The 18304-nt window shown below is 42.2% G+C and overlaps 1 protein-coding gene across 7 annotated transcripts in view; it reads right to left on the reverse strand.

The window, feature by feature from the left end:
• Positions 1-18304, reverse strand: part of RALGDS (ral guanine nucleotide dissociation stimulator) — a 261650-nt gene that overhangs the window by 13664 nt on the left and 229682 nt on the right. For all 7 annotated transcript variants that reach the window (XM_073600563.1, XM_073600561.1, XM_073600562.1 and 4 more), the window contains exons 3-14: positions 14201-14394; positions 13256-13330; positions 10022-10215; positions 9635-9756; positions 8944-9159; positions 8740-8843; positions 7758-7842; positions 2925-3002; positions 2750-2836; positions 1486-1518; positions 1194-1315; positions 977-1072 (exon numbers count right to left, since the gene is read on the reverse strand). In XM_073600563.1, coding sequence (XP_073456664.1) covers positions 977-1072; positions 1194-1315; positions 1486-1518; positions 2750-2836; positions 2925-3002; positions 7758-7842; positions 8740-8843; positions 8944-9159; positions 9635-9756; positions 10022-10215; positions 13256-13330; positions 14201-14394 — 1406 coding nt within the window. The remainder of the gene's footprint in view (positions 1-976; positions 1073-1193; positions 1316-1485; positions 1519-2749; positions 2837-2924; positions 3003-7757; positions 7843-8739; positions 8844-8943; positions 9160-9634; positions 9757-10021; positions 10216-13255; positions 13331-14200; positions 14395-18304) is intronic.

Genomic DNA, 18304 nt, shown 5'->3' on the forward strand with positions numbered 1-18304 from the left:
CGATACAACCAGGTCCACCTGTCAGTTTTCCAAGCAGACCTGATCGGAAGGTTCACGCATTCCTATAGACAGGCGGGTGTAAACAGACTGAATTCCGTTTACACCAGCCTACCTCCGGATCCGATCAGGCCTGCTAAATAATGGAGGACTGCGTCCTCTTCTGTTTGGGTGGACTGGATCTGAGGTGACTGGGTGTAAATGGACAGTGGAGTCAGTTTACTCCCGGCCGCCCAGAGAGCAGGGTCCGTCCGTGTCTGCTCTACATAAACTAAGCGGACATTGACCTGTCATCTGCCCCTCTCTGCAGACAGATCCCCTGCTGATTGGAACAGAAGGCACCCGTGTGCAAAGGCCCTTATAATATGGACACTCTTACAAAAAGGCTGAGCAGACAGATTACCTAGCCAGGAAGCAGGTCCTGAACCAGGTGTATTGCTCAAATCACACAATAGGGTTGATTTACTAAAGGGAAAGAGACTGTGCACTTTGCCACGTGCAGTTGCCCTCTTCAAGAGCAGTTGCTCCAGAGCTTGGTAAATGAGCAGAAGCTCTGCTGACTTCTATCATCCAATCATGTGCAAGCAAAAATGCAGTTTTTTTTAATTTTCCTTGCACGGGATTTGGGTACTCTTTGCAAATGAAGCCTTACCTCATTTACTAAGCTCTGGAGCAATTGCACTTGCAGAGGGCAACTGCCCTCTGCAAAGTGCACAGTTTTTTTGCCTTTAATAAATCAACCCCAGTATGTTACAGGGCAGTTTAGGGACCCTGTGTATTTCAGTACCTCAAGATTTTATACTAACATTCTGATTTTTAACCAGAGCAAAGGGTTTCTGTGTTCTTCTAACTCATGTAATTTCAGCCAAACACATTTTTTATATGTTATAATTTCAATATGGTATATTTTTTGTTGCTCTGATTGGTTTACCTTTTAAAAACAAGCTGCAAGGATTTGTTACATCATAGGGGTACTTACTCGCTCCATCGTTTTATGATCCCTGTGTTTTTCTTGGCCTTCAATGTGTTACTTGCCGATTCCGACAAGGGTTCGATTTCACAGGATAAGCTATAGCTGCAGGAACAAAACAACAATACATACATAAGAACAGGAGCCAGTTAGTACACTGACACATTAAAACTACAATATGGCTATAGCAATGCTATGAAAAGATGGCAAACATATCAATATTCACCTTTCGGCCTCCGTCAGTCGCTCCACACTGTGGAACCATTCAACAAAAGACTCTTCAGGTATGAAGCTGTAGTTGTTGCAGGCCGACTGCAGTAGTTTTATTTGTGCTATAACTTCAAACTCCTGAAAAGACAGAAACAGTACAAGAGACATAAGAACAGTTGTCTAAACGTCAATATATATCCTTAATAACCCTACCAGTAATAATCAAATATAATGCTCAGTGAATGGGGCAAGCTTAACAACAAATAGTCCTAATCTAACCTCAGTAATAAAAGAAAACCAAAACTCACCTTCCGTCTCTTTTCAAAGTTTATAAGGCTACCCTGCAATAAAAACACAAAGAGTTCATCAATGAGGGTTTGTAATACATAAGCCCACTTAGATCTATGTGCACCTAGAATGGCTAAACAACATAGTACAACTGCCATGATAGAATTAACCCTTTCTGTAAGGAATACTTCTTATAATGTTCCTTTGCCAGTGCCAGGTAGATGTGAAGACCCCAAATATCCACTTCTCTGACTCAGAGCTAGGCAGGTCTGAGCCAATAAAAACGTTTACCTCCCACAATTCAAATGTGAGCGCTCTCCTCTTTGTGCAATTAGCATTATGTAAATGGGGAAGATTGAAGCATAATAATAGGTGATGTGCAAGGGGAGGAGAAAATTTGCACGCTCAGCGCTTTCTCACTGTAAGTTTAGTAATTTCTACAAATATTTTTAAACAATATCCTACTTGTGAACTAGGGCCAGCTAAAGTACACTTTTGTTTAAAGCTAAACACTTTAAAGCAGATATAAAATACCCAAACCATTGCAGTGCTGTATCTATTAATACATCATTAAATGTATTCTACAATATTAGCGGAGTAATAATCTGTATTCAACCTGGTACCCGTTTTTGCGATTACCTATTCAGCAGAGTACAAGCTGGCAGAGGAAGAAGCAGCACCGGTAAAATACTGCATTTTACTGGGCAGGAGGTGTTGGTTCTGGATGGCCATGGCTTGCCGTTTTACAGTGAAGAGCAATATTTAAAAAAAAATGTTTTACTTTGTTGAAATGTCAAAAGTGTGACATTTCATTCATTTCTATGCACTGCAGCTCCGCTGGAGTGTGTAGAAACAGAGCGGAGGATGAACACACTGCAGATTTCTGTACTGCACTGCAGCTCACCCGCAGGCTGCATTCAAGTGTGAATAGGGAACACAGAGAGCAATTGTTTTCTGTATGCCTTTGGTGAAACCTAAGGTTTTTTTAGTGCTGAAAACGAAGTCTGTGCACAAGTGTGAACAAGCATGTTCCTGAAAGCCCCAGGAGACCCCGACAAAACAGTGCCCACTTTCCATTTCTAAAGTCAACAATTCCCGCCTTTAATGCATTTAAACCAAGAGAGGTTTGCACTGCAGAGAGTGGCTGAACCCCATCTTTGGAGCAGAATGTTACCATCTGCACATTGAGTGCTCCTGGGTTCATTCGAGAAAACAATGAAAAAGTAGTTAACATTAAAGACCATCGATACACACTGAACTGGGAACAAACACAATGCACCCTACCTCTAAATAATCCTTCATTGCAGTATCCAGCATCACCAGGTCTGTAAGGAAAGTTCCCAGATAAGGTATGGTGCCCTGCATAACTCCCTGCAAATTGAAGAGGATGTATTAACTTTAGTGGACACTAGAGGGAGCAAGCAGAAAAGCCATTATGATTTGCAGAGGAATTACCTACCAATTCTCGCTGCTGCTGTTGCCTCTTCTGTGCTCTTTTAGGGTTAATATCCAGGGTTGCAAATTTAGAAGTGCCCTCCTGCAAAGTTAACAGAAAGAATGGAAAATGAATGGCAGAGTTCTATGTGTACATATGTGAAACAGAAACAAAAGCATTAAATCACATAACAAAAAAAAGAAAAAAAAAAAAAAGTGAAACCATTCTTAATGGGGAATTCTCAGCTGGTAACATGCCAAAAATCATGGATTGCCTGGTGCTGGAGAATAATAAACAAGCCACGCCCTCCCGCCCCAATAGACCTCTGACTGCATGCCAGACCCCTCAGAGCAATGTAAACTATGCATATGAGCAATTGTTTCACAGTGATTTGGCGATAATATGTGGAATTCACTTAAAAGGCCGATCCTAGGTCTGTAACCAGGCCAAGAATAGAATAACATTTATGTCTCTGCCCTAGCTGCGTAACAGAGATTAAAATGTGTTTTACAAGTGGTGGGCAGCTGCCTCGGAGGTAGTCAGAAGTGGGAGCAAAGTATTTTGGGAATGTGAGGCGAAGATCCTGGCTGGTGAATAGCTAGGTGCCCACTCAGGAGTCTGGAATCTTGTGTACCACAATTTCATCCTCATTCTACAAAAACAGCAGCTGCTTCTAAAGAGGGTTTTTAAGGAGACTCTTTCAATTTGCCCTGAATGAGCAAAAGTGACAGTCTTCAAAGTCCACTTCCTGACCCATGTTGGCGTACCTTTGTCGCATTCCCTTGCTGCTCCATTCATTCATTCGAGCGGAGAGTCAAACCCTGTGGAAGGGTACATTACAAAGGGTTCAGGTCTTCCTCCTCATCAGGTTAACAGTATTCATACTGCAGTATGAGAAGCGTTCCCATGCTCCTCCATACCCAGAGGCACCATGAAGTTAGCAAAGCGAGGGAACACAGCAAAGGCGAGAATAGGTGAGCCAGAGTGGGCTTTAAGAGACTCCCAATGGACACACTTACATTCGTAGTCCAAAACAATGAAAATAGTGCTCCCCCCCCACCCCAGACCTGTATCAGTTGGATCAGCATGTGTATAGACTGGTGAAACACAGACATGATCAGCTTGTCAGGCTTTAGTAGACTTCAACAAAATGGCGGCCATTTACTGTGAATTAAATGAGTAAAAGATGGCTTCAAATCCTGTTCTCCACCTTACGCGTTTTACACTTTTGGGGGCTTAAGTGTAGAGGCCTCTATGATTAAGCCCCTGAAAAAGGGCAAAACATTGTCTGAGGAGTTCCCTACAGGTGGAGAACAGGAACTGAAGGAGCTCACATTCATGCAACAAGGAATTGGTGTTTGTGCGCATTTGGACGCCATTTTGTTGAAGTCTGAATGGACACCGATTCTTTTTCAAGTCCACATTCATCCCAGAAAATTTAAAAGGTAGGTTCACCCAAATGTGATATTTCTGTTTTTGCAAGATGCTGGAAGCTCATGTTGATTGGATTGGATTGGTTTTTAGCTTGGGTCTAAGCTGCTCAATACAAAACCTTGAGAAACTATACAGCAAACCAAATCAATTCAAGTGCAAGACAAAGGGACCAAAGTTATGGTGCACAGATCTCAATGCTGGAGATCCCCAGCAGGTCACTTAGCTCTCCAGACTCCACATAAAATGGGCATATCCATTTTGAGTGAACTGATCTTTTAGAGCAGTGGTCATCAACCCTGTCCTCAGGGCCCACTAACAGGCCAGGTTTTATGTATTACCTTGGGGAGATGCAGGCTAGAATACTGCAATCACTGAGCAGCAAATTATATCACCAGTGATGTATTTCAGTTGTCTTGTCTTGCAAACCTGGCCTGTTAGTGGGCCCTGAGGACAGGGTTGATTACCACTGTTTTAGAGAACAAAAAATGTATTACATGAAGCTACGCTCCAAGACCATATCCCTAAGCATCTCAAAATTTGGCAGCCTTGGGGTGATCACTTTTTGCCTCCGAATTTTGACCAATCACTATTGAAGCCTTGACTAATGATCCTAAGTGCGCCCTGGCATGTTTCGTTCCAAGGTAGGTGTCCCTTGCTACTTCTGGTGGATCCCCCGACTTCCTCCCTTCCTTTCCTTCTCTACTTTCTTTTACTTTGCGAATTACCTATACAGTATTGTAAAAGAATCATAGTAGGCTGCTCTCCTTTTGTACCAAGGAGCTCTTAAGCGGGGCCCTTTTTCTTTTACTTCTGCTTGTTGTACCGCGTTTTGCTCCAATTAACACGGTTTTCGAGGTTGTTACCATGCATGAAAACTTTTGCGTGATTCTATAGTTTCACATGTGTATAGCGGCATGTTATTTAACTGATTTATACAATGGCTGTATTTGATTCTACTAATCTAGATTTATAAGTATCTTTGAACGGGTACAAAAAAAAAAAAAAGTAAAGTTACTGATGTTTCCCAATATCCTGCATGCGCTTTTCTCTTCTTTGACCCTCATTCACCTTTGTGAATAGGGTACCATCGGCAGATTCTTGTAGCAAGAATCTGCTGATTCCGGCACCTGGGATCACAGGTGGTTGTGAACATCTGCAGCCAGAAAGCCAAATACAAAGCCAAGACAGGCTAACAGGAGCTGTGACTGTCCATCACTGGTCACACGTAATCACACTTTAAGGAGTTACCTGCTGTTAGGGACAGATGATCGGCCTTGGACCCAATCTGTCTGCATCCAGGGCTGATCATCTGTCCTAACTGTCAGCCTGTCATTGTTTTGTACAGGTCTCCTGGCAGCAGCTATGTGCAATCCACAGGAATCTGCTAATGGCTCTATTTACAAGTGCCGTTCAGGGATCCCTTGCTCATAACTGACCATTCCAAATTATAGTTCATCCTGATTCTGGCATCCTTTTTGTTCTGTGCACTTTGAAGCTATACAGTATATGATCTCCCATAGCAAAATCAATAAAGGGGGCAAAGCTAAGAATTGTGAAAGAAATGTAATGGCATACAACTGAGAAAAAAGCAGAATGTACAGTGAGACTATCACACGGACGTGCCCTTTAATGGCACCGTTAGGCTGCCTGTTGCTTTTGATAATGAAGCATGAAGAGAGTGGGCTGAACAGAGAATGAAGCTGGCCAATAATTTGCTCTTGGCTATGGCTGAAGAGGAGAGATAAGGAGAGGGATTCCCTTATACTCCTACACACATCATCACGCCCAAGCCTGACACACTGAACCTGCACTTGGCCTGGTGTGAGTAAGAGGGTGTGTACCAGGGGTTCCCCTTCCTGATAAGCAGATGACATAAGACAAGCAGCTTTTATGTATGGCACGTACACACCAGCCCTATAGGAGGTACCCTGCTCATGCCAAGAATACACAAGAAAAATGGAGGGGGAGGGCTGGCCGAAAAACATAAACATAACAAGAAGATGAGCTAAAGGAGATAAGACACAAAAAAGGGAGAAAAAAAAAAAGAAGGAGAAGAAGGAGTATACGTCTCAAATGTGGCCATTTAACACTCCAGCTGATAATGACACGTGGTCAACAGCTATGCGCAATATGGTGCTTTATGTAAAGGAAAGTTCAAAGAAATCTAAAAATAAAAGGACAATGTGCAAATACGTGATAGAGTCACGACCTTGCAACTGTCAAAAATAAGGCCATTGCGCCACAGTAACAGTTCCTTATTTCATAGGCTTTAAAATAATATATATATATATATATATATATATATATATATATATATATATATATATATATACACACACATACACACAGTATATATATATATATATATATATATATATATATATATATATATATATATATATATATATATATATATATATATATATATATATATATATATATATATATATATATATATATATATATATATATATATTGAAAGAAGAAAAAAAAACAACATTCAGCACATCTCTCCAAAACATGCATATCTCCCTATACATACAACAGCCATGCATGTACAAAATAATGCCTGTTGATCCTACCAGAAATGCAGTAGCTGCCCAACTTCCTGATGTACTGAAATCCCAAGTATTGTTGTCAGCCATGCCCAGTTCTCCTCTGTGGACTACTAAACACATTTCCTTGATGTTGTTGAGATTAAGGGGGGGCACTTCCTGTCCTATGATAACAACACTGCTCCTACACAGTACAGTGAGTGAGCGTTGTCACCCTAGGACAGGAAATGTGTTACTGGCAGGATCACCAGGTAAAAATAAAGAGAAAACAGCCTAAAAATATAAAGACAAATGCAGCCACTACATGTAAAGGACTGGTAAACTGCAGTATATTCCATTTTGTTCTAGGGTTTAGATAGGGGTTCCTCCAGGTTGCGAGGGGTTCCTTGAGCAATGAGCAGTTTCTGCAACTCAGATAAGATCACACTGACTCTGCTGGTATTTTTAGCTATCTGTAAGGGGGTATTTCTTCCCAATGACCACAAAGGTAAAGAGCATTCCTCCCACTGACCATCATGCTAATGTATCATGAGTTGTAGATATAGAATTTATTAGTAGGGGTTCCCTAAGACCAGAAATTTACTTTAAGGGTTCCTCTAGGTTGAAAGTTTGAGGAAGGCTGTTTTAAATATACTTTAAAGTGAAACGCCTGTTCATGTAAGGCAAAGCATCAGGTTTTCTTTAATCCTTCTTCCCAAGCAGCACATACCTTTCCTTTACTACCTTCCTTCTATATATTGTCTTTAAAACCACTTTACAAATGTCATTCAAGCTGATTAGAATGCAATATTGTGAGGCCCAAGTGTAGCTGCACACAATGCACACTCCTTTCCCTGCACATTTCAAACTGTTCCTTATAAACACCCACCTTAATCAACAGCTCACGGCTTAATGAGTGGTTGTTCTCATCCGAAAAGATCTCGGAAAGTTCCATAAATATCCGAAAGCTCTCTCTGAAAACCAGAACAAGAAACGACTGTTGGTGGTACATTAAGAAAGGCTATTTAAATTGACAACTTTGCAGGAAATTGTTGATTAAAACCATCTAATTTAAAGACATGGCTTCAAACTTATTCAGTTAAGCTAAAAGAAAGGCAGAACTTGCAGTAACCCATAGGGTTACTACTCCTTATACACAATGGGGTTGTAATACTCAAACTGGAGAGTATAGAATCTGATGCAGCATGGTAGCCAATCAGCTTCTAACTTCAGCTTGTTCAATTAAAAGGAGAAGTCCAGCCTAAGCTCGTTTGGCTGGGCTTCTCCTATGGGTCACAGGAGTGCAATTCGTATTGCACTCCTGTGACCCATTTTCAGTAGACAGCGGACTGAAGTCTGCGCTCTGCTGATGTCACAGGAATCAGTCCAGGCACTGTGTCATCGGGACAATGGAAGTCTGGATCCACCAGGTACCTGGATTGACACCCATCTCAGCCTCTCAACGAGCTGCTGAGAGCCTGAGATGGTCACTCCCCGCCCCTCTACAGCTCAGCGCTCCAGTGAGCGTGGAGGAGCAGAGCGGAGAGCTGTTGATTGACAGTCAGCAGCTCTCTGCTCGGGAAGCTGTGAAAACCGAGCCATCGGCAGTGTTCAATTACTCGGTTCTCAGTGTAGAGGCTCCGAGGGACAGATGCAGCATCTGAGCCATGCTGCATCCACCTAGGCAAGTATAATCCTGGGAAAAAACAGATTCCCATACTTCTCTTTTAAGCTTTCACAAATAAACCTAGAAGCTGATTGGTTTCTATGCAGAGATTTTGCACTCTCCAATTTTAGTAAATCAATCCCACTGTTCTGTATTATCAGATTCAAGATCTGACATAACCACAGACATGGTGGTTCATCCTCACCTAGAAACTTCATCCCAGGTCTTCTTCAGCCTGTGAATGGCGTTACATTGCAGAGCTGACAAGATGGCACGCAGAGAGGAGAAATTTTTCAGAATACGACACTCCTAGAAACAAAGATTTGTGTTCAGAAAACTATTTAAAGGTCGATATTGATAATTCATGGCCATGTTTGAGAGTACAGCTAAGCAGGTGTGTCACACGTACCCTGGCTACGTCTATCCATCGTTCTATAATTTTGGCTCTCTGCTGGGGCTTCAGCGACCGGTCGCTCAGGCACGTGGATATGACACAGTTGGTGACGCTATTGAACTGGGAGACGGTGGCACGGATGGTTGGTGCCAGGTGTTCTTTGCCTTTCTTATCTCTTTGGGACCAAATGCAACCCAGGCAGTGGTAAGGCACCACCTTCTTGAAGAGATCCTAAAATAAGGGCAAGCAAGAGTGTAAGAAGAGAACCAATCCACAGCAAAGGTAGAAGGGAATAAGAAGTTAGAGAATTCATAGGTGGAGGTTTAGTCACAAGGACATCAATTTACATAAAATGTAACTAGTACAGATGTATTTATATACTACATATGAAACATTGTGGTTGTAAACTCAAGATTGTGCCTTTTTTTTATCTTCTATATTGATTGTTATTTACGGATCCAGCCACATTCAAAGTAACTAGACCAATGTCCCAACATTAATGTAACTAGGCCAAGTATGGCTGCAGTTCCTCCAAATCATTGACCAAGGATGGAACTTTTCCCAATCACTACTAGGTACAATTAAAAAAGGTGTAGTGAAAATAGCTATAAAATTGATGTTATACTTCACTACCCTTCCTACTAAATTAAATTGCAATGGAAAAAATTAAGAGGAGACAAATGAAGGCACCTTGTGCAGTACTTACAGCATCCATGACGGTGAACTGTTCAGCGACCATATCCTGCCGGAAAGACAGGAAGTCCGGCTTCGGCTCTAAGAGGGAGCTCTCGTCCACAAGACGGAAAGTGCAACTTGAGTGATCCAAAACTGTAGGATGAGATGGGAAGGTTATGTAACATGTTCAAGCTTATGTAATACAATAATGGAAATATGCTATAGCAAGCAACTGTAAAAGCTGCAAGAACACAACAAATCTCACAGATTAGACCTCAAGAATAAAACACTTTATTGTACGAGTCTCAACTGGTCAATAACCGCTTGTAAAATGCGCCTTACCAACTATTAGACAATAACCCTTACAGATAGTCTTAGGAATTTGAAAGTTTGTCAAGCATTCCCCCACACCACTCACCATCCTGATCCGCTTCGCTGAGCTCTTGTCGCTGGAACTGGGTCAAAAGATTGCGTGCTCTGCGCTCCAGGTCCGAGCCAGGGATATTGTGCCGCACATAAGCGATAAGCTGCTTTAAACAGACGTAATCGGGTGCCTGGCGAAAATCCTCTGAATACTGGTCCAGCCATGCTCCCAAGATGGAGGAGATTGTGCTGGAGGGGAAATGGAAAACATGGATTTGATTTTGTGCAACAGAGGTCTGGGGAGGATGAGAATAACACGGTCTGTATTCATAGTGATAACATTGCTTATAATGTAGAGAAAAAGACTGAGGCATGAGGATGAAATGGGATTTTCTTTCTTTGTGTAGAAAATACTTAATGCAGACCTTTCAATACAATACATATTTGAGATAATTAGCATGTCCTATGTACAGTATTACACAAGGCTTGAAGATGAATTCCAGGCATTGTATATTTTTACATAGTTACATTGGTCCATGTTTGACCATACCTGGCTGATGCCCCTGGAAACTGGAAATCGGAAATCACTGAAGTACATGTCGCTACTCCGGTGACCTCCACTTCTTCCAAGTCCTGTGCTGAGTGGCCGGTCTGATGCATTCTGAACACAGGAGGTTGGCTGCTCTGCAAGGTTGCCATTCAGAGATTGGCTTGCACCCTCTGAAGCGTTCTCTGATTGGACGAGGTGCAGAGCGTGACTTCACTGCCCCGCACCACCTTGGGACCCGGAAGCAAGTAGAGATCACTGGAGTGGTGGACCAAGTGGAGATCAGCTGGACCAATGCAACTGTCCAAAAATATACCATGCCTGGAATTCTTTGGGTCCCTGGCGCCGGCATGCTAATTGTGGGCAGCCGGCTGTGACTCATGCAGCTTCACAACCAACTGCATACTGCTCATGCTGCGCTTTGTTAATGGTCCTGCTGCCTTCTGGGACTTGTGAAGTGTCCCAGAAAGTTGTGAGCAGAAAGGGGGCCTAAGCAATCCGAGCAGAAGTAGGAACGAGTACCTGTCAAATCTAGGCACCTGCTCTCCACCTCCCTTTTGGGTGACGTTCTGCTTTAAGTAGCCTATCCTAGGCCAAGAAGATCTCTGGCTTATGGGTAATTCATGTCATTAGAAACAGTAGGGGGTCTGTCTCTCTCAATGAGACACTGTCTGGTAGACTTTCAGTGAAATATAAGAATCATCCAGACCTAAGCAGCGTGCACAACTACCAAAAAGGAAGCATATGTGGCTGCCTCCAGGTACATAAATAATTACACTATCTACTACTACTTGTCTGTACTATACAATTTGAGGATCAGAAAAGCCTCAAAGTGCACTTATCTTTTCGATAAAAGCCACATGTGCAACATAGGGCGTAATATTTGCTGCTCTGAGAAAGATTAAACTGAAAAGTACATCACTGGAGGGCAGCAGCAGCGTCAATGAAAGATTGTGTAGAAATTTCTTTCTACTAATCTGCAGTTTCCAGCCTTAGGAAGGCAGACTATAAGCCGTTTAAGATGGGGCTTTCCATGGCAATGTCTGGCTCATGCTCCCATCAGCCCTCTGCCTTTTGATCTCTGAAAAAGAGGATGCTGAAGAGCAGCTTACAGGAGTAAAACTGCTGAGGAAGCAAAGGTTTTGGAAAGTTTGAAACATTTCTGTTAAATCTACTTCATCTATTTGTAGTTCAATGTTTAAACCAAATCATACCGGACAAAAATGTTTTATATGTACCAAAAAAAAATAAAAAAAAAAAACCTTTTTATCACTTTACCACAATCAGAATGATCGGCGTCACCAGCTACACTCAGAACATTGCTTATGGCAGTATTACATTAAGGCCTCACATCTTGGCCTGTATAAATTCTTTATTTCAAGATTTTTAAGTAACAACCACACGAGCACAATGCATTAAATGGTGATTTGCAGAACAGTTTATGGAAGACGGGTAATAAAGTGCTATCAACCGTGTCTATTCGTAAATCTAAATAACCATATGTATTGAAAGCATCAAATTAACTACAAGACATAAAGGACTCAGCTCCTGGGCAAGTATGGTGGTAACTTATAAAACAAATGCTGCAGAGGTCCATTTTAAGTCTTTTTATTTAACTAAAAGAAAAAGGATTAAAGCTGGCCATATACCCTGCAAATTTCAGCCAGTTCTTCATGAACTGGACCAAACCCTCTTAATGGGTGGCCCTTTAGTCCTCCTGCGGCCAGACAGAAAATTGTCGGAACAAACTGCAGCTGTACCCAATCTGATGCAACTGCTGTTTTGGCATTCTGATAGCTGCTGGCAGCAGCTGTCAGTATACAATCGCCCAGCAAGAGGTATTCGTCCATCCAAGCTGTTAGCTTCAAAAGTGGAATCTGATAGATATTTTTCATTCGCCCTATAGAATGCATGAAAAATATCCAACAGCCAGCTTAAAGTGATTCTAAAAGGTTGACTTTTTTTTTTTTTAAACAAACAAGTCATACTTGCCTGCATCCTTTTCTTTTTCGGTCTTCCGCCAGTGGTCCTGGCTCCTCAGCCCTGCTAAGTGCCCCCAACAGCAAGCCTCTTGCTATGAAGGCACTCAAGCAGGCTCGCTCCCGAGCTGCACTCGTGTGAATGGACATTGTCCACTGACATACACACACACACACACACAGCGCGACTCTGCCCCTCCCCCTTCTCCTCACTAGCTGTGATTGACAGCAGCAGAAGCCAATGGCTCCCACTGCTGTGTGAGCCAATGAGGAGAGAGACCCGGAGGAGCCACTGCTCTCATGCACATCGCTGGATCGAGATGGGGCTCAGATACGTTTAAGGGGGGAGCTGCACCCATAAGGTTTTTTTTTTTTTTTTACCTTAATGCAGGGAATGCAAGAAGGTAAATAACTACTCTAAGAGTGAAGAATACATTTTGATGTAGGTTTTGAAGAGGCACTCAAAAAAGGTGAAGAAATGGGAGCTATGCCCCACTGACACATGAGCCTCAAAAAACGGTGTCTCATCTTCACCTGTCTCACTACTAACAGACTGTGACTTCTAACAAAAATCAGCTATTAGTACCAGCTGCTCCAAGGCCAGCTCCTCATTGATGGCCTATATTCTATTTAAAGAAATGAATACATTGAATAATTAACTATTCCCTGTGTATCCAGGGAACATTTCCAAAGGTGTGTTAAGCTCATGCCTTTTTATGTGTTTTTGAGTACAGAAAGACCAACCAAGATTGCTGTAACCTACTTTTTTAGCTCAAGCCGGTCATCCACGGTGTTATGGGAATGTTCGCCATTGAGCTGAGGGTGGAGGCGCCCAAACCTAGAAAAAAAAAAAAACACACCTTAGTTCTGCATTTTAAACTTCTACCTGATGACTATCTCAAACATCCAATATTCCTTTTAGAAGCACTTTATGAGCAGAACCTGTTGTACTAGATTTGTCTGAAATGAACTTCACACCCTCATTGAACTTTGAATTATTTAAAACACATGGCAGGAATGTAACAAAGTATTACTGGATTGCTCATCATGAATACAATTATAGATCTGTGATCAGTTGATTAACAGTTATGCAATCATTATCTAACACCATTGGCTCATTTGTTGCTTATTTTGTTTTGTGGTTTCAGCAGAAACTTGGATGGGTGCAATAGGAGGTCATTGTAAATGTAAAATCAGGGAACATTTTCGTTTTATCATTTTTTTTTGTATATATCAGGTTCCTTCACCTCACCTTGGCACCCCAGTCTTTATCCCAGGTTGCAATGTTCTGTGGCTGTAAAAATTGTTGCACAATGCCTTTGAGATAATGATATAATGCAGTCATTGTGCAGATAGTTTTTGCACTCACTTTTTTTTTTCCAATACATATAGCAAGGACTAGAACATGCTCATGAACATTAAGGGGGGGGGGCACCCAGGCTGACTTAAACTTGTATGTCCACATCTGTCAGAACTAAGGTTCTGTGTCCACCATGTGGCTACCTTGTCCAATATCCTAGTAGAAAATTATTAGCCATGGGTGTCATCTTCCATCTAAATACAGCTTAAGTCATAGATTATATTCATGACCTTATTTACTCTACAACTGGGCCCTTCATACTGGTCAACCCAATCCAAAAATCAATCCAATTCCATAGCACCTGACCTTAAAGGGAACCTAAAAATGTAATCCACCAATCTGACTCACTTGTTTAGTAACAAGTCCAGCACTTGCTTGGTGGTAGCGAACGCCCGGTACGTGCACAGGAAAATGGTGACATAAGTGGAGTCATTGCCCTTGAACGCAGAGACCAGGTATTCCACCAGCTTCTCCAGAGTCCCGGCTTTGATGGTCCGAACTTTACATGTCTCGTACAGGCTCAACCCCGACTCATTCTCAAACTGCATTGAAAGAACAGAAGAGGTAGAATAAAAAACACAATGTTAATCAATCAGTTCCATAACCTAGTATTTGGGATGGCTTGCCTTAAGAAATAAGCAAGGGTCTAATAGTGCCATCAGCTGGTAAAAGAGCAAGATGTTAGACAGCAAGCATCAGACATTTACAAACAAGCAGCCCAAGTTATATTAGCATGAAAAGGGGGTTTTGTGCAATGCGTCAGTCAGTGGCAGTGTAAAGGGTATTATAACAAACGTTCAAACAAGAAACTTCAAAAAGGAAAAAAAAAAAGCAAAATGCTGATGTTGAGTACCATGGTATACTGAAGCGTTTCACCTTAGAAGATAATGCACTAAGGTGGCACCCAATGTCCAAGTGTGCCACCTTTGGGGACCTGATGTTAAATAGGTGGGAAACCTTAGGGGAAATAATTGAAGATAATACTTGCACTCACAAATACTCCATAAAGAAAATACCCATCAGTTTCCAAAGGTAACAGATGTTCAAAAGATGGTCTTCAATCTGCTAAGAAACCTGTAAGGCTTTACATAATGGGATCCATAGCAGTTTGAAGTTTTTTCATCTGTTGAACATCCAATAGCTTTTTCCCTTGCAGCTATAATGAGCATGCGCTTTGTCAGTGCAATTAGCTTCAATTATTTTCCCTAAGGTGTCACACCTAATGCACTAGGGACGGGGGCATCCAATGTCCTATCTTCTTTTGTTTTTGCACAGTTGGGTTTCCCTACTCTTGTGACACGGGTGCTGTTACACTGAATACCAAATAATTTTTTTCACTATAAAATAAATAAAAAACATAATTATACATTTTTATGTATTGTTTACAAATATATTTGTAAAAAAATGTAATTCGTATTTAATAATTGGTCTACAATACATGAACCCAGAAAATCCCATTCCTACTACTCAAACTATTTTTCATGTATTAGAAGGGATGAGGTGCTATTGACAGACATCTCCCACCCGCATATAGACTTATGGTGCTTTTACAATGTTGCGTTAAGCTCAATTGACCCACTGGCCACCATGTTTTAGAGCAGGGATATGCAATTAGCGGACCTCCAGCTTTTGCAAAACTACAAGTCCCATCATGCCTCTGGCTCTGGGTGTCAGGCTTGTGGCTGTCAGAGTCTTGCTATGCCTCATGGGACTTGTAGTTCTGCAACATCTGGAGGTCTGCTAATTGTATATCCCTGCTCTAGGAACTGGCTGCATACTCTCGCCACATGAGGCCGGGCATTGTCGTTGCACCAGGAGGATACCAGGACCCACTGCACTAGTGTAGGGTCTGACAATGGGTCCAAAGATTTCATCCCATTACCTAATCGCAGTCAGTAGCCTGTAGATCAGGGATATGCAATTAGCGGACCTCCAGCTTTTGCAAAACTACAAGTCCCATCATGCCTCTGCCTCTGGGTGTCAGGCTTGTGGCTGTCAGAGTCTTGCTATACCTCATGGGACTTGTAGCTCTGCAACAACTGGAGGTCTGCTAATTGCATATCCCTGCTCTAGAGGTTGGTAGCTATTAAGGCAATCAAGTTCACAAAAACAGAGTTCAGCTCCCTAGCTCACCTGGTTTCATACATTAAACATCGATGTATATTTTTAAATGGGCAGCCAAATTAAAACAAAACTAAATTAAAATTTAATCAAAATTTTTAAAAATTACACAGTGACAAGAAAAAAAAATAACAAATATCAATAATCAAAACATTAAAATATATGAAAAAAAAAAATATATAGTTTTTAACTCTCCCCTATGCTACCCAAAAAAAGAAAAAAGGCTTTAGATATTCTGTAAAGCCAAATACTGTTTGCAAAAGTTAAACTGCAATTCATTTCACATATGTGACAGATCGAAACTGCAATAAAATCAGCAGGTTCTTTCAGAAAAAAACAAAAATGGAATGTCAAATGCATTCCTGTAAAGTTTTCAGTACCTATAAGATCTATGGAATGCTGTCGGTAGCGCACATTTACTGCGTTCATGGTTAGTCAAGGCCATTACCTGCTGACACAGTACACAAAACCTCCACATGAGAAACAGATTACATTTGTCATGTTCAGAACATACAGATATGCAGGATGCAGATGTTTATATAGAGGAACAGCATTATAGCTTTGTCTTCAGCTCAGCATATCAGTTTTGAGATCCCTTTGTCGGAGTCCCATGCCAGCTTTTTGAAGCTATATGTTGCAGGAAATCACCTCTCTAAGATTCCAAGCCCATTTCCCATTGTGTCCGTGACCTACCATATTCGGGTTTAGACTAAAGCTGGCCTTTTACCGATTGAATTTCAGACAGTTCCCAATGAACCAGACTCCATTTTCTTTGTGGATGGCCTGTCGGCGCCCTCTTGCCCAACATCCCCCAACTGAAAAAGAAAATCGAACGAGCTGGGCAAAAACACTTGGCCGAACAGTACCTGCATCCAATCAGATGCAATCACACTTTGGGTATTCTGACAGCCACCGGTGCTGACTGTCCATACAATAAGTGTTGTGGGAGATTTGTACAAGATCTCACCTTGGCTTAGGGAGCGGATACTTTGACAGATCTGGCCAATCAATTCTAATCCTCCCCTTTAGAGCCCTTGCACACTGGGGCGGCGTCGGCGGTAAAACGCCGCTATTATTAGCGGCGTTTTACCGTCGGTATGCGGCCGCTAGTGGGGCGGTTTTACCCCCCGCTAGCGTCCGAGAAAGGGTTAAATACCACCGCAAAGTGCCTCTGCAGAGGCGCTTTGCCAGCGCTATAGCCGCGCCGTCCCATTGATTTCAATGGGCAGGAGCGGTAAAGGAGCGGTATACACACCGCTCCTTCACCGCTCCGAAGATGCTGCTAGCAGGACTTTTTTTACCGTCCTGCCAGCGCACCGCTCCAGTGTGCAAGCCCTCGGGGCTTGCACACTGGAATGAAAGTAGCGGCACTTTCGGGGCGGTTTGCAGGCGCTATTATTAGCGCAATAGCGCCTGCAAACCGCCCCAGTGTGCAAGGGCTCTTAGTAGAGATTATGTTCTGACATTCGATTGCGTCACCTATGCTCTGGCATTTGGCCACGTGACCAATTCTACAGGGAGCTTGAAGACTAGTTTTCCACAGGAAAGGTATTTTAATGCTACTTTTATTTATTTATTTATACAAAGGCAGCAGGAAAGGAGGCGGTTGTTATTTCAGTATAGATTTGCGTTAATGATGCTGATCTATGGCTCTTCTTGCGCTCTGCAAAGCATTCTGGGAGAATAAAAAATAACTCAAATTAGCGGGACAGCAACAAGTCCCCCCACCATGTTGTCTATTTTAAATTATGACAGGATATGATAAGCTAAGAGCAGCCTTCCTTCCTGGTGTGAATGTCATAGCTGTAACGCTCTGAACGTGTACATTGCCCTGAGTTCCATCACTCTATTCCACTGGGATACAATGGAATGTGTATACTATAGGATTTCATTTCCCCTACATACCTTTTTCTCAAGTATGTTTTATTTTACCCTTCCGTCCCTGAGTTCTATAAACTAAACTGCTTCCCCGGAGACTTGCACAGGTCAGGATCCTCAATGGGACTGAGTTACTGTAAGATCTTGGCTGACCTCCACTTGGCCGGGCGCATGGGCCCACTCCCGCCCTGTCCCTGACATGGACTCTGTCTGGCTGAGGTAAAACTAAATGATACAAGCAGTTTATTTCAACATGGGAGTCTATTTTTCATGTTACAGCTGGAGATTATAGTCTGAAGAACAAAAAAAAAAAAAAAAAAATGTCCTCCCCCCCCCCTTTAACCCATTACAGCAACTTGAAAATGATGCCCCCTTTACAAGGCAGATACGTGCCCTATGTATTCCACTGTACAGGTCTGCTTCTCCCAAGGATTGCATAGATACCTACATCTA

The sequence above is a fragment of the Aquarana catesbeiana genome, linkage group LG09 (genome assembly GCF_042186555.1).
Source record: "Aquarana catesbeiana isolate 2022-GZ linkage group LG09, ASM4218655v1, whole genome shotgun sequence".
NCBI lineage: Eukaryota > Metazoa > Chordata > Amphibia > Anura > Ranidae > Aquarana > Aquarana catesbeiana.